A 17059-nucleotide genomic window follows, 5' to 3' on the forward strand; every position below is an offset into this window, starting at 1 on the left:
GCCACATCTTTGTGCAGAGAAATAAAAGACAGTTGGACTGTCATTGTTAATTAAAATAGTTCTCTAACATGTAATACGATTCTTGTGTTTTCTTCATTGTATTAACCATTTTCCAGTTTGAAACCTAATGAATTTTTTTTTTTAGTAATTTCTGATATACGTAGGTGCTTCAAGTAAGGTTGCTTTTTAAAAAAAGAAAGAAAGAAAAGAAAACAAAGGCACTTGAAAGCTGGATGAAGTGTGGCTTTCCTGTTGGGTTATAAGATGAATGTCTGCTGGGCCACAAACTGTGGATGGAAAGTAGGAAAGCACAAAAGAACTCATTTGTTCTTGATTGAACAAAAGAACTCATTTGTTCAAGGTAATTAAATAGTGTTCCTATGCTAGGAAATAGGAGTTTCAAGTTTTTGAGTATCTTAAAAGCATCATTTTTAAGACTATAGAAATTGAAGATATTGCACAGAATCTGGAAGCCTACCTCTTAATGCACCAGGTGTCCCCAAACTATCATATGTCTATTACCTTCATTATCACTGGTGTCAAAATATCAAAAGTAGCCTTTGTTTTAGAATAATAATAGATTTTGTTTCAGTGATAGCTATAGTCACATTTCTTTCAATTTAGCAAGTGATTATTCATCCATATGGCTAAGTAAAATAGTTCTACACATCCCTTTTAAAATTTTTGGATGCCAGCAATGGATTCCAGATACTATACTGAACATGAAATGAGGCATTTTCTCTTCCTGGTTGTGGCTTCATATTTCTGATTAGACAGTAAATTCATAAGAAAATGATAGTCGTGCACTAAGGAACGGTAGGTAGGCCGGGCTAAAGCTTAGCACACAGCAGGACGTTTTATAAAGAGCTGGAGCTCAGTGGACATGCATTTAGCCTTTTGGACTGTTACATGCCATTCCAGGATGAAATAATTTACTGAACATGACCCCTTGGCCTAATTGATATGCCTTCAGAAGAGTTGTTTATTCTCTGGTTCAGAGAGGAGCTGGCCTGTTAGTTTCTGTTCTGCTTTTTGTGGGTCACTAGAGCTGTCAGGTGCTGCATGGGTAATTTTCACAAATTAAGCAACATCCCTCTCACTTCCCAGCCCAAATCAGTAGGATATTTACCACTTGGCCCACTTTGTAAACTAATAGCAGTAGAAATGTGTGCTCTTATTTACTGAACGCTTCAAACCATCAAAAAATTGGCAAGAAATAAAATGACAAAAATTTAATAGTAACAAGAAAAATAGTTTATTATAAATAGGATAACTCTTAATTCACAGTCACAGAACTTTGAACTGGAAAGGACCATAAATAAATCCTCTGTTCTGCCTCCATACTACCCATACCTGAGATGAGAAATAGGTCCAGGGAGATGAGTCCGAAGGCTGGGTTCCTGGCATGTAGGCGGGAGCTCTTCCTTCCCTGCAGCAGTCTGCCCACCCTGGCCCAGCCACAGCCACCAAGAAGTGCTGAACAGGCACAGAATCCGAGGTGCAACTGCTCATTGTCAAGCATTGTTTCCCTTGTTCTTTTATATTCTCACCATAAAGATAAAGGAAAAAAAATCTCACAGTATCCCCTTTACTCTCTGAATTTTACCCGGGAACGTAGGCAAGTGTCGTTTAGCTTGGCCACTAGCACAGTCACAGCAAACTAGTGATCAGGTATGATCAGAGTTTCAGGTTGCTTAGAAAACACATGAAATCTGATTTTACAGTCTTGTGACTATTGCAAGATTTATAGTCCGAGTATGAAAACATTCAAACTTGTAAGTGGAGAATGGCTGTCTGTGTGTAGGCTTCTGAATGCTGAGCAAAATGAGGCAGCCAAGTGGGGAGACACAGAGGCCCTACAGAACTCAGGTGGTCAGCCATCAGTCGGAGTAGATTTTCTCAGCACAAGAATAGTCCCATAATGGCACACTCCCTTGGTAAACCAGAAAGCCAGTAAATGCGAGAAAGATGTGAGCACCTGACAAAAAATCTTAACAGATGCTCAAGAAACCCTAATTCAGGTCTCAGGTTCATTGCAGCTTCTTAGTCTAATTTCCCAAGGCTTGGGACTGGAGGCACTTTTGTCTCTAAGGTTCTGCAGGTACCAAACATCTAGGTTAAAGATTTAGTGTGATTATAAATGAAAAGGTACATTCCTGGAACAGGAAAAAGTCAACTGTGGAACATGCAACTTCAGTGACTTGTTCTCTGTAAATGTCTGGCAGTGTAAATGACCTCCTTCTGTGTCCTCAAGAACATCCTGGGTGGCCTGGTCACTGCCCTCTGTGCTACTTCTGCATGAGACCAGTCCTCTCAGAGAATTTCCCCTCCTGTGACCTGTACACTTTTACAAACTCTCCCTAGCAGGCAGAACCGTCCTTTACATCATGGACAGGCAGTCTAAGCATTTCTGAACTGTAGACAGATTTATTTTCGGTGGAAATGCCTTTTCAGGGCGTGTAGGGCTACATTATGTCATTAATGCTCTCAACCTACCCATGAAGTTAGACAATTACCTGGAATAAAGAAGAGTATGTTGAAATGCAAATGCGCATCCATAAAGAAATCTCTACAAATTGATAGATCTTTTCAAAGATGCTGTGATCCACCTTTCTACCTGAAAAATCACAGAAACACAGGCTAATCCTTATTTATGTTCTTTAAACACTCTAAAGATCTATCACTCATGTCCTTTAACTGAGGAAAAATTTAAACAGCAGGGGTAATCCCCTTCAAATGCAGTGTGTAGGCTGGGGCCCCACTGGGTGTAGCATTCGTGGCTGACACAGGTCTTCACTTCCAGACAGCCAGCCCCTGGGAAGCTTCCTTCCCTCAGGTCACCTAAGGATCCAATCGCTACCTCTTCTGAAACCAGAGATAGTGACCTGTAGGACCACAGCTGGGGCTGAGTTAGCTCTCCCATGCCTCATGTGGAATATGCACTAGCTGTGTGCAGGAAATATCTGGGAGCAACCAGGTGAACAAGGCGAGGCCCAGTGGGCTGGGCTGTCCTCCGCCTAGGAGGCTGGCTGTGCCAGCGGGCAGGGGATGCAGCGAGCAGGCCTGTCATGGCAGCAGGGGCAGGAAGAAGGAAGCCATGACATGCCTGTGAGCCAGCACCAGGCCTGCAGTTTCCTGCTGTGAGGGTCACTGAGCAAGTTGCAGGAACCTCTGCTAAGAGGGTACCCTGGGAATGATTATATACCACCCTGATTTCTTTCCCTGAGAATGTATCCATAGCGAGGCTTTCCTGTCACTGAACACAATACTTTGTCTCACTCTCATAATAATTGCTTTCCCATTACTTCAATTCCATTTCAATTTCATTATTTGTTCACAGCGTTCCAGTACTGGTGGAAAGCTTGACTGGTTTGCCTGAAGCCACAAAGGCCAGGCATTTTTTATTGCACTACTCTCTCCCTGCTCCACCTTGATTGCCTCATTTCTGTTCCAGCACCATATTCTCACACATGCTGAACTCTTGGCTCATCTTTGACTCCCCCTCACTCCCTCCTTCCCATCCTCTCCTCCCTCCTTCAGGTCCTCATCATATTGCCCCTAAACTGCTGTCATGGGACATAGGCTCTGCCGCTGCTGCTCCATCAGCCTCACTGTCGTCCCTGGGATGACACCTGTCCCTGTATTCCACTCTTCCCCACCTGCTGCCAGTCAACCCTGCATCCCCTGTGGTCACCTTCTAGGCTAGCTCACTGCCTTGAGGCTCCCCTACTGCTGCTCCTCCCCCAGGGCTGGTCCACCTGGAAGGTTCTCCCTGCTTCTCCTTAGCTTCTGCCCTTCACACTCCAGACCAAATGTGGTAGTCTCCAGTCCTACCAGACAGAGGTTCCCTTGCTCAGAAAAACATCCAGGAAGAGGCAGCATAGTGTCAGGGAATAAATAAGTGTGAGCCATAATCAGCTCCACATGCTTCCTTGCACCTCTGTGGCCCCAGGCAAATCACCTCTCCCAGTACCAGCTTCCCCGGGGAGAACAGTCCCTGCTGCTTAGCATCTTTTGCAGAAGGATGTGGAATGCCTGGCACAAACAATGCGAGAGCTGTACTGTAGCTTTTCCTGTGCTCCAGCCCTTTGTCCCTGGTGCCTGTGTTAACTGTGACAAGGCCTTCCAAGGACTCTACCTATGTTTCTCCCTCAGAGTCAGCCCAGCATAAAATGAATAGCATCTCTACCAGTACTTTCCAATTGAAGTATAATGCAGGAGACATAATTCTGAATTTCCTAGTAGCCACATCAAAGAAACATGTTATTTGTGTTAATGATGTAATTTTTTAATCCAGTAATTTTAAATTACTTTGCCTTATAAGGTATATATATTACTTTTAAAAATTACCTTATACACAATATGAAAATTATTGAGGTGTTCTACAATCTTTGTGTGTGTGTGTACCAGGTCTTCGTACTCAGCACATCTCAATTTGGACCAGCCGCATCTCAGTTGTTCAGCGCCACACGTGGCTCACAGCTGCCGTACTGCATAGTGCAGGTCTGCACTGTCCTGGGAAAAGTTAGTGTTTATCTAAGAGGCATGGGGTGCATGGCTTTAACGGACAGGGATGCAGGTAGCCGTGTTGTGATAGCATGTAGTCGCCGTAGTATCTTGATATGACTCGCTTCCCCACAAAAAGTCTCAGAAGTTTATAAAAACCACACTGGAGTTAGGGAAGAACTTCCAAGAGAAGAAATGGCAACGTTTTTTCTAGATCCAGGGTTTCATCCAGGGACTTCGAGGGAATACATCGGAGGCAGGTGCTAGGATCAGGCAGGGCCCTAGGCTCAAAGGCCTGCGGTCCTGCTTTGTTATCCACAGACTGAGTTTACAGATGCACAGACACTCTGACCCTCAGATGCAGTCTGCAGCCTTGATGTCTTTCATGGAGTCTAATGTTTCTACCCCTATTTATCAAGAATGCTTGCAGTGTTGGGTGCCCATGGCCCCAGTCTGTTCCAAAGAGCCCATAGATGAACAGTTGCCAGGAGGCATGATGCATCTTCCAGGAAGTGTTCCTGACCCCAGGGAGCTGAACATGGTTATGAGGGTGACTTGTCCTGATGCTCACTGCCAGGAACGGTGGGGACGAGACCTATTGGTCTGTTCTCTGAATGCATACTCTCCACATCCCCGAGCCTGGGGTGGTCTGACTGACCTCATGGACATCGTGTGAAAGAGCGTGACTGAAACAGGAGCATCAAGAACAGACACTGAGAATTGAGGGTACCTTATGGAAGAAAATGCAGGGGCATGTCCGGTGGTGATATTTGAAGTGCACTAAGGATTTGGCTTATTTTTCTTTTTGCAATGTCCATGAACATTTGGGGAGGGGGGTATAATTAGGAAACAAGGAATAAATGTAGTCCTACGTAAAAATTAATGGTTTTAGGTTTATATCAGAAGAGAAATAGTTGTAGGGTGTTAAGTATGTGTCCTACCAGAGAAATCACATTTCTAAATGTTCTTTGTTTGCTTTTTAATGTCCTTTAAGAAACACATTTTTTAATCATGCTATTATTTTAATTAATCAGTAAAATCAGTTTCTAATTTGACAATAAAATTATCAGTTGGCTGTTAGAATAAGCTGTAAAGCTAGGTTTAAATGTGAGCTCTTTGAAAATTCTGCAGTGTAGGATTATGTAAAGTGGTTTTTTAATTACTTTATTCATTCTTTGTGGGGAAAATGAACTTTCATCTCTCGTGGCAGTATTTCATTGTGATTATTGGTTACTTATAATAGTGTGTACTTTTTCCTGTGGTAGAGAATTAAGTAGCATTTTCTAAAATAATATATGTAAAATTTCCTAATATTTTCTAAATTAGTTTGTATTTGTATATTCTTAGTCCTCACAACAAATACCTAATTGCTTTAAATTAAATAAAAACCTCAAGCGTTATAAACCAAATATAGTTTATTTTTAACTTTCTCTTTGGGAACCAGGAGATGGTGGAGTGTGCTGCAAACTATTTTTTAAGCAAATTTCGCATTAGGATGTTGGAGCTAGAGTTTTATCATGTTAATGGAAATGCTAATCCTACAGCTCTGTATTTTCTCCTCGGTCTTCCTAGGTCTGGGAGTTAGTGTGTTTTCTATTCATTACCTACTGCTCTAGCAACGTTCTTCCTGACCTATTAAATGAAGCCCTAGACAGACTAAGTGGAGAGAACATTGTTTTATTACTACCTTGGTGAGGTGGAGTGCACACAGGTATTATTAGCTGGTCTTAAGAGTGGTGCTTTTTACTTTGAGTTGAAAAGCCAAATTAATCATTCCATAGCTAAAGCTTTTAAGTTTAATTGAACCCTCCTCACTCAATATTGGTTGATCAAAACAGGTTGTTTCGGCTTTCCATAACCTTATTTTTGAAATAGAAAGTGAGGAAGAAAAGCCGCTATCTGGAGACTTGCTTTGATTTTTGAAATGGCCAGTTAAACCCACACCAAATGTTGTCGCTCTTTGTGTTACACAGTAAAGTGCAGGATTAGTGGGATAATGTAACTTAGAGTGCAGGTAATAAAGCTACCTTTGTGTGGGTCCCTTGAATGCCACAGACTTAGTAAAAATAGAATCTCCCCTTTTTTTCTGGTGAAGAATAATTTTGAACATTTTTTGAAGTTGCAGAAATGAAAGCCTATGTTTCTATACTGTAAGACTGGTTTTATGATCAATAAGTCAACTCAGTTGACCAAAAGGTAGCATAATCAGTTTATCCAAGAAGGGTATTTTTTTTTCTTTCTTTTTTTTTAAATTGTGGTTCTACTACAGTTGTCCCAATTTTTCCCCCATTGCTCTCCCTGCCCCGCTCTGTTGTCCATGCCCATGCATCATTTATACTTGCTCTTTAACTAGTCCCTTCCCCTTCTTTCCTCCCTTATCCCCCTCCCCACTCCCCTCTGGTCCCTGTTAGTCTGTTTCTTATTTCCATGCCTCTGGTTCTATTTTGCTCATTGTTTGTTTTGTTCATTAGGTTCCACTTATAGGTGAGATCGTCATGGCATTTGTCTTTCACCACCTGGCTTACTTCACTTAGCATAATGCTCTCAAGTTTATCCATGCTGTTGCAAAGGGGAGTTCTTTCTTTCTTTCTGCTGCATAGTATTCCATTGTGTAAATTACCACAGTTTTTTGATCCACTCACTGATGGCTACTTAGGCTTTTCCAGCACTTGACTATTGTAAATTGCACTGCTATGAACATTGGGGTTCATAGGTTCTTTTGAATTGGTGTTTCAGGCTTCTTAGGGTATAATCCCAGTGGTGGAATTGCTGGGTCAAAAGCAGTTCCATTTTAGTTTTCTGAGGAAATTCCATACTGTTTTCCACAGTGGCTGCACCAGTCTGCATTCCCACCAACAGTGCACTAGGGGTTCCTTTTCTCCACAACGTTGCCAACACTTGTTTGTTGATTTGTTTATGTTGGCCATTCTGACTGGTGTGAAGTGGTATCTCATTGTGATTTTAATTTGCATCTCTCTGATGGCTAGTGATGTTGAGCACATTTTCATATGTCTCTGGGCCCTCTGTATGTCCTCCTTGGAGAAGTGTCGGTTCGGGTCTTTTGCCCATCTTTTAATTGGATTGTTTGTCTTCCTGGCATTGAGTCTTATGAGTTCTTTATATATTTTGGAGATCAAACCCTTGTCTGATGTATCATTGGCAACTATGTTTTCCCATATAATTGGTTCCCTTTTCACTTTCATGATGTTTTCTTTAGCCGTGCAGAAGCATTTTAGTTTGAGGTAGTCCCATTTATTTGTTTTTTCCTTTATTTCCCTTGCCGTAGAGGATGTAGCAGCAAAAATATTGCTGTGTGGGATATCTGAAATTTTACTGCCTATGATTTCCTCTAGGACTTTTATTGTATTATGGCTTATGTTTAAGTCTTTTATCCATTTTGAGTTTATTCTGGTGTATGGTATAAGTTGGTGGTATAGTTTATTTTTTTTGCACATACAATGCCAGATCTCCCGGCACCATTATGCTTCTGCCCCCTTTTTCAAATATTAATTGACCATAGAGACATTGGTTTATTTCTAGGTGCTCTGTTCTGTTCCATTGAGCTATGTGTCTGTTTTTATACCAGTACCAGACTGTTTTGATTTAGCAGCTTTGTGGTATAGTTCGATATCAGGTATTGTGATCCCTCTTATTTTGTTCTTCTTTCTCAAGATGCTGAAGCTATTTAGGGTCATTTTGGTTCCATGTAAATTTTTGAAATACTTGTTCTAAATCTGTGAAATATGTCATTGGTATTTTAATAGAGACTGTGTTGAATCTCTAGATTGCTTTGGGGGTAGTATGGACATTTTAATGATGTTAATTCTTCTAATCCATGAACATGGTACATGCTTCCATTTGTTTGTACCTTTCTTAATTTCTTTCTTCAGTGTCCCATAGTTTTCCAAGTACAGGTCTTTTGCCTCCTTGGTTAGGTTTATTCCTAGGTGCTTCATTTTTCTTGTTGCTGTAGTAAGTGAGATTTTTTTCCTAATTTCTGTTTCTGATAGTTCACTGTTGATGTACAAAAATGCCTTCGATTTCTGAATATTGACTTTGTGTCCTACTATTTTGCCAAATTCACTTATTATGTCTGGGATACTTTTGGTGGAGCCCATAAGATTTACATATTTTAAATAATTTAACATTTTACAATTAGACAACACTGGTCCTTTCTGTTTGCATTTGGAAGAATGGGAATTCTGGCGTGTTGTTTTCGGGAAATAGAGCAGCAATGGGACTCTTCTATCCCCATAGCTAGGATAGTAGTTTCAACAATCATCTGTTTGGTCTTCTAGTGAAAGGCAGGCATAACTACACTGGCAAGTATCTTTGCAGATCCAGAGTATTGTTCTAACCCTCTCCCCGTAGTTACAGGTTGTAAAGACACTCCTGAATACTGAGTTTTAAGACAAGACATGAAAGGGAGGTAACACTGAAGAGCTAGGTCTGATAGTCAAGGAAATAAAAGGGCAATCAGAAACAAATAGCACTATTAAGTTGGATTGATCAACAAATATTTCTGAGTTCCTATTATGTTTCTTGCATATGTATAACAAAACATATAAAAAGATGATGATGGAATTTTGTTCCTCAATATATTTGCTAATAAAATGTAAGTTAAAATTAAATCTAGAAATACAAATGTTCATCATGCTTTAAAATATCAACATGTAAAATTTCTAGCATACAAAATAATTAAATGGGAAGTTAATTAATTTGGGGCAGCTTGGCTCTTTAAGGTATTATATGTAAAGCACACAGTTCCTGGGACAGAGTAAAACCACAGTAAATGTTCACATTACTCTTGTTTACCTTGATATATGTACAGTTACCTGTTCATTCCCATGTAGATGGAAACGCAATAGGAAATTGTAAGATGATCTGTATAGGAGTGGGCGGAAGTAGATTTACAGTTGTTTGTATGGAAAAAGACATGCATGTTATGATTATTATAATAAATCATAATACAAGAATAAACTCTGTCTCGTGTACTTACAACTGTAAAGCTACTTTGTCCCACCCTGTAACTCCACTGGTCATTTTAAATGCCTACTAAGAAAAGTAAAGAGCAGTATAAAATTCTAGTACCTACACAGAAAATCAGGGGAATTTGCAAATCTGGGAAATATCTTCTTACCAAAAGTAGGTCTCAGCAGTAGCCAGGAATGGAGGTAGGAACCATGAAAAGCAAGCTTTTCTGCCAACAATCAAAGAACTTCGCCTCAACTCCAAGATCCAGTGTACTAACGAACCACCCTCTTCTTAGTCATGTTTTCACCCGAAGTTTGTGAGTCATGGTTTAATTTTTCTCTAAAGGGCTATCTAATTTTACACGTGTAGCCGATATTATGATAGGCATTGCTTTCCATAAGCCTTGTCTTACTATTGATTTTGCTGGAATGAATTTATTCTGTGTGTTAGAAATCCTAGTTTTCCCCTATGTGATGAATTTTGCGGAGTGAGGAATTTTAAAAGCTTTGACAGAAAGATAACTTACTCCCATGGCATTAGGAATCACATGTTACAACATTGTCCGCAGAGATGATTGTGAAATGATCCTTCCCCACCAGTGGGCTCTGGGCCACTGCTGTCCCTGTGGCTGGCTCATGCTCCAGCAGGTCCCATTGGTGCCCTGGGATGAGTGTGGTTGGCCTTGTTAGCAGGAAGTATTAAAGCGTCATCCATGATGCCCTTCAATGCCTTGTTCCATTCTTTCTTCTTTTTTTTTTTTCCTTTTTCTGTACCCTCACCAGAGGACATGCTCCCTGACTTTAAAGAGAAGGGAAGGGTAGGAGAGAGAAAGGAGGAGAAACATCAGTGTAGGAGAGAAACATTGATCAGTTGCCTCTTACATGTGCCCTGACCAGGAATTGAACCCACACCTTTAGGTTTACAGGACGACACTGCAACAAACTGAGCCATTCTGGCCAAGACCCATTTCTTTCTTCTGCCTTTTCTCCCACCTTTTGTTCTTTGGGTCAGGACAGACCTCCAGAGACTCATACTTAGCTCCTAGATTCCTTCCGTGGTCATTAGCCCTTTAATGCTTTTCCACTAAGATAGTGCTTTTCAAGTGTCTTTGGGCACGAAGCCCTTTTTCAAACACACACACGCTAAAGGCCAGTTTGAGGATAGATAAGTATGGAGCCACAGTTAATAACATAAGTGATGATCTGTCATGTCATAAAGAACAAGCTTTCAGAGACAAAGCAAGGTCTTTAGAACTGTCTGAATCTCCCTCCCTGTCCAGTCCTGACTGGATGGGCTACCGCTGAGGCCAAGGTCTTGAAAAGCTGGGGTTGTGTTGGGCTGTCCTGCCCCAGCAGAAGTGTACGAGCAGAGAAAGGTGAAAGTCCTCAGGGAACAAGGAAAAAGCCAGTCACCAAGGTGCAGAAGTCAAAGCCAAGTGAAAGAGGAAAGGAGCAGGCACAGTGTGGAGCAGAACACAGCACCCAGACATGTGCCCAGGATGGAGCCCAAGCATCAGCCCCTAGTATCCACCAATCCCTCCACAACATGTGGATGGAGCAAGGCAGGATTTCAGGCAAGGGTGGGCCTCTCTCAGTTTCTCATCAGAGCATTGTTTCACTACCTTCTGTTCTAGCCCTTTGCTCTTACCTCTCCTTCCTCCAAAAAGAGTAAAAGCTCCTGTCAGCTCTCTTAACCACCCTCCTTCACAAAGGGACCTGTACTTCTCCAGGCCCCAGAAAGGCTGAGCAGCTTCCATGCCAGCTGCTGGGTCAACACGCGCCACCTTGTCTCGGGCCCAGCACTCTTACTCAGGTTCACAAGCTTGACCTGCTCCCATGGACGAGGGCAGGTTTTGTCAACTCCTCCTCCAAAAGTGTTTCTGTGTGTTGACAGTTCTAAGAGCACTATACAGACTTCTGAGCAGCTTGCCAAGGATGTGTCAGGCAAGCAGGGCTCTGAGAGAATTCAGATGCAGAGAAACTGTAACATCTCTCTAACACCTCTTTCCCTCGTACTTAGGAAAATGAAATGGTGTGAAAATGACATTAGAGTAGGTATAATATTGAATTTGCTGTAGTTTCTAAAAGAATAATTATTAGAACATGTGTACTGTAACAATAACGCACCTCACAGTTGACACAAAAATGAAGATAATCTAACGTGCTCACAATTTTAATAGCACTCTAATAAGCTACATTTCAGGTCTTTTGTCCTAGCAATCCTGTTATCAATTATAGCATGAGTGGCTTTTAATTTATTATGAGTTTCACCTGTATCCATAAGGAGGCGTGGCAGTAATTTGCACTTCTTCTAAAACACACAGTAATAAAACTCTCAAAGGGGAAGTAGAAACATCTAAACCTCATCTAAATAAAGATGAAGCAGGTGTAACCACCCTCTGTGCCAGTAAAGTTACTGCCAGCATTAATCTTGAGCTTCCCAGTAGCAAAAGTAAGAAGAGGAGAGACTTGATGAAGAGAAAACTGTCAGTCTTTTGAGAAAGAGAAACTTTTTCCAAATTCTAAAAATCATTAGTCTCGCAGAACATTCAATGTCAGGGATAATGCAGTGAGTGACAGCTTTACAGCAATCACAGACGCATTACATTATGACCTGTTACCCTCACAGAATAACTAGTTTGTTTTGCAAAAGCCATAGCGGCCTTGCTTGACAGATACCTAGGCTCTAAAACTTAAGCGAAGGACTATTACAACTTTGTAATACTGCCAGAAACTCACATACGTTCACTCAACATTTATCAGAGGTCCAGCCCAGCCTGGTTGCAGTAGATGCGGTTTGGAACAGACTGAGTTCACATCAATTAGGGCTAATAATATGTTTATTTTATTACTGAAGCTGCAGGATCTTTAGTTGATGATTTGCTGTTTAAAATCTCATTTTTAGGAGTTCTTTGGAATTTATCCTCATGTGATGCTGTAAAGATGACAATCATTCGAGATGCTCTCTCAACGCTAACAAACACTGTGATCGTTCCACATTCTGGATGGAATAACTCTTCCTTTGATGATGATCATAAAATTAAGTTTCAGACTTCACTCGTTCTGCGTAATACAACAGGTTGTCTGAGGTAAATTCTTTATCTCTTCTTTCTAATTAATTCTGTGCTTCAATAATATGACATAGGTAAGCTGATCCTGGGCGGTTTTACTTCGTTTTACTAACACCCACCTAAATTTCCAAGTTTGCTTCAAAATTGAGGCCACCGGACTTTGTTATCCATGAAGAAAACATCATGAGCTCAGACTAATGTCCTGAGAGACATTATCATATAAATGACTCTTCTGTGATTTCGTCAAAAGACCTTTCAGTCTGAAATTCTGCCAAAATTCCTACGTTTTCCACTTGAACAGCATTTTTCTGGTTATCACATTCTGATTGCTAATGTGCTTGTAGCCTGGTTTTTGTTTAAGTTCAAAATGTGAAGGTTAAAATATTTTTGCTTTTAAAAGAGTACAAAGAGGTGTGTGGTTCAGACAATCATTGGGTTTGAGTTTTATAAGTAAATGAAAGTGAGCCCAAATAGTATTTTCAGTCATTATCTTTGGCATGTAGAATCTATAAAGCCTCCCCTATTATGGTATTACTCATTATTTGCCATTATCACTCGTGAGCTCAATTTCTATCCTTTTCCCAGGCTTAGATGCCCCAGAATTGGAAACAGAAGTCTTGGGGCAAAGAAGCATAGTGACGATGAGAGTGGGCTCTGGCCTCAGATCGCCTGGCTTCCCATCCCATTCTGGGAGTCAGGGAGACAAAAGGGTGGGGGATGAGCAGTTTTGACTGTTGGCCATGTCCCTTTTGAGATGTCTAATTAGCTGTTCATGTGGTTATGTCACAGAAACAGTTAGAGAAATGAGTCTGAAGTTCTGGAGAGAGGTCAGGCTAAATACGCACATTTGGGAGTTAAGTGTTCCTAGGTTCTATTAAAGCCAAGGAGCAGAAGGAAGGGCCACCTAGGAGAATGCAAAGATAAAGAATGGAGCAAAGAGCCCCGTACACTCCAGAGGGACCCAGAAGCAGAAGGGGCTGAAAAGGAAAGGCAGCAAGGTGGGAGGAAAACCCAGAGGAGCGAGGGGGCCGCAGAGCTCATGGAGGAATGGAAGAGGGCAGCTGTGAGTGCTGTTAAGAGGTGACACAAGAAAAAAACAGAGGGGCCACAGGTGACATTGTCTGGCCCCAGAAAAATAAAGAGGAAACAAAAAAATCTTAATATTTGAAAAATCTCAGAGTTAGCCCAGAATCTTGTTAATGGGACATAAAATAGATCCTTATAATTTGGTATCAATTCATGAAGGCAAACTGATACCAAAAATTTCCACGTGGATGAGACCGAAAGCAATTTGCAGGGTTTTTTTTTAATAATTGAAAAAAAAAATAAAAATTACAGCATAAGCAAATTTCCATATTTAACTTAAATGTTTATACAAGAAATGATGTTTCCTGTATTTGTTTGAGAAGCATTTATGATCACCCACTACATGAAGAACATTAAGGTTCCCTAATAAGGTGGGTGAAGCATGTCTAAAATGAACAAGTGTGACGAACAGGTGACTTTTGTGTGTCATGCACTTTTCTAATTGATGTCTGTGCAGCTACTCATCACTTCATCACTTTCAACAACCCTATGAGGTAGTTACTGTTATTCTGCCCTTTACATATGAGGAAACTGAGGAGGATAGGCCCAAAAATAATTATTTCAGGAGGTTAGAAAGTGGCATGTCGTGGAAGAGATGCAAAGCTGAAATGCTCTGCTCCATTCTATTTGTGTGCGTAATGAGGAGCTAGCTCTTGTGAGCTCCCTGGATGTTGTACTGTAAGCCCCCTGAATGCTTGCTCCAAGCAGACCTGCTTGGCTGCAGTCTTGTCTGTTTTCTCAGATCATTAAGGTAAGGCTCCGTGGCTAACAAGTGAATTGTTGATCTCAGCAGCTCCCACATGTCTCTGCCCATTTAGGAACCTCAGCTCCGCAGGGGAGGAAGCCCGGAAACAAATGCGATCCTGTGAAGGGCTGGTGGACTCACTGCTGTACGTGATCCACACGTGTGTGAACACATCCGATTATGACAGCAAGGTCAGTGCCTGCCTGGCTGTGTGAGGGAGTCACCGTGACAAATGACAGCAGCTGCCTATCACCACTATTTGCAATGCCATTGATTCATTCTGGAATTCTTGAGCCTCTCCTCCTCATTAGGCTACACCCCAGATTAAAGGGACAGTCTCTAAAAATTACAAGTTCACAGGGACATGACAACTTAAAAAAATAGCCTTAGAACCATGAAAACTGAGTGACTCTGACCTAGCAGGGTGGCAGCGTCCTGACTTTCTCTGTGGTTCTCCTGGACCCCTTGTGAGGTGGTTGCCCCTGCTGCTGTTCCCACCAGGTCTGCATTTCCTCCTGCCACAATGAGATCCATCTGTATTTGCATATCTACTGGATAAAAATTCCTAGTCGAGCCACCAAACTCCCTCAGAGCAGTCCACAGCCCTGACCCCAGCACCAGCTTTAAATGCCTCTTTTTACATCCCCAGTTTCGGCCCTTCCCCTCTTTCTGTTGTCATGCTGGTCTGTCACCAGCATGAGCTCCTTCTCCTTCTCTCCTCTTTTCTCCGTCCCTGCCTTTGACAGAGGGGCAATCTGCTTACCAGGTTTCAGCTGTGGCAGCCATCCAGGATTATCCCAGGAGGAGGGCCCGAGGAAGGAGGGACTAAACATCAGGAGTTCAGGGTGGGCAGGGTACTCGGTGTTCACCATGGGCTAGACCAGAAGAGGCCATAAGAAGTCCTTGGGTCGTAAATAGGTTCTGAGAGAGAAAAGACAAATGATGAGTGGTAGGCTCAGAGAAAAGACAGGGAGGAGTTCAGGGTGATAGCCATGTTTTTATTTGAGCCTTATTGGACCAAAAGAACTTCAGATGAAATGGAGAGGAGTAAGCAAGCTGAAAGAGGAGCTTGCTGAGCAAAAGCTGAACTTGACTTTAGATGCCCTTAGTGAAGTGACATTTTGCCTCCCAATTAGAGGTATGAAATAGACTTTTAGGAGCAAAAGACCACGTTGCACAGAAGGCAAAATTTCAGCAGAGAAAAGAGATCATGGAACTTTCCACGGGGGGTGGGGGGGAGATTTGGGAGTTGGAAGAAGGAGGCAAAGATGGGACTTGAGGGGATGGAGAGTCCTCGGGGCAAGGGGGGGCGGCGTTGATCACACCTGTTTTCAAGGCGAGGATTTCTGGTGAGGAGTGAGGTTCTAGCAGCTGGCTTCATTTCTGCCACTGCAGCTGCCCTGAGGCAAAAGCACTGGACGTTTCTTCTTCCAGGGCTTTGCACAGTTTAGTTGCATAAAATCAGATCCTCAGACATACTGAGAGTGGCTCTGCACTCTGTCATTTGGGTATTCCATAAAAGTTCTAGGGTCATAATTTTCTTTAGATTGTTTCAGGTTTCCATGAGAAAAGGCAATTCTTTCATATTCTCCTGTCATTTAATCTTACTGGCATTCAGTACAGATTTTGCATGAATGTGCTACAATGGTTTTAATTATATGCTGTGTTGGGTTTCAGACCGTGGAGAACTGCGTGTGCACCCTGAGGAACCTGTCCTATCGGCTGGAACTGGAGGTCCCTCAGGCCCGGCTGCTAGGGCTGAACGAATTAGATGACTTACTAGGAAAAGAGTCTCCCAGCAAAGATTCAGAGCCAAGCTGCTGGGGGAAGAAGAAGAAAAAGAAAAAGAAAACACCACAAGAAGATCAAGTTAGTATTGTATTTGACATGAAACTTAAGTTTCATTCCTCTGGGAGTAAGAAATCACATGTTTGCAAGAAAAGAACAATTCTCATGATACAGCTTTTATACATAGCTACAGCTGAGTCTGTCATAGAGGGGTGTTTTCGGATGTTGGAGATTGTGTTCATTTGCTTCCATTTAATGTGTGCCCTTTGCCTTTCAGTGGGATGGAGTTGGTCCTATCCCGGGGCTTTCAAAGTCCCCCAAAGGGGTTGAGATGCTGTGGCATCCATCAGTGGTAAAACCATATCTGACTCTTCTAGCAGAAAGTTCTAACCCAGCCACCTTGGAAGGCTCTGCCGGATCTCTCCAGAACCTCTCTGCTGGAAACTGGAAGGTAGGAACCCTTCCACGTGTCCACACTTCTTTCCATCTGTACATTCACACCAGCAGTGGTGGTGAAAGAGACGTGGTTGGTTGGAGTTTGGAAGTGGGGAGATAGTAGTTGGCTCAGGAGATCCAGAGATGAATGTGACATAGCCCTTGCTATGAGCACCTGAAGGCTAGTGAGAAAAACAGACAGCTCAGGTCACTGCAGTGCAGACACACAGGATGTGTGTGCTGTGGGGTCTTGAGAGAGCACATCCATTCCAGCCCAGCATGAGAGAGAAAGGCAAGGAAAGGGGAGAGCCAAGAGGTAGGCAGGGTTTCCTGGAGGGGTGGTGCTGCCCACATGGGCTATTTAAGAATGAGCAGAATTAAGCCAGCAGAGTCTGAGGTTGGGCATGTAGAGGGAGTGGTCAAGGTAAAGGGACAAGAGAAGGAAGGCCTTAATG

General features: G+C 42.2%; 1 protein-coding gene across 12 annotated transcripts in view; it reads left to right on the forward strand.

The window, feature by feature from the left end:
• The window catches only part of PKP4 (plakophilin 4), a 239995-nt gene that overhangs the window by 205423 nt on the left and 17513 nt on the right, over positions 1-17059 (forward strand). For all 12 annotated transcript variants that reach the window (XM_053918693.1, XM_053918695.1, XM_053918696.1 and 9 more), the window contains 4 exons: positions 12385-12568; positions 14455-14572; positions 16059-16250; positions 16447-16620. In XM_053918693.1, the coding sequence (XP_053774668.1) occupies positions 12385-12568; positions 14455-14572; positions 16059-16250; positions 16447-16620 (668 nt within the window). The remainder of the gene's footprint in view (positions 1-12384; positions 12569-14454; positions 14573-16058; positions 16251-16446; positions 16621-17059) is intronic.

Source organism: Desmodus rotundus, chromosome 2 (assembly GCF_022682495.2).
Source record: "Desmodus rotundus isolate HL8 chromosome 2, HLdesRot8A.1, whole genome shotgun sequence".
Taxonomy (NCBI): Eukaryota; Metazoa; Chordata; class Mammalia; order Chiroptera; family Phyllostomidae; genus Desmodus; species Desmodus rotundus.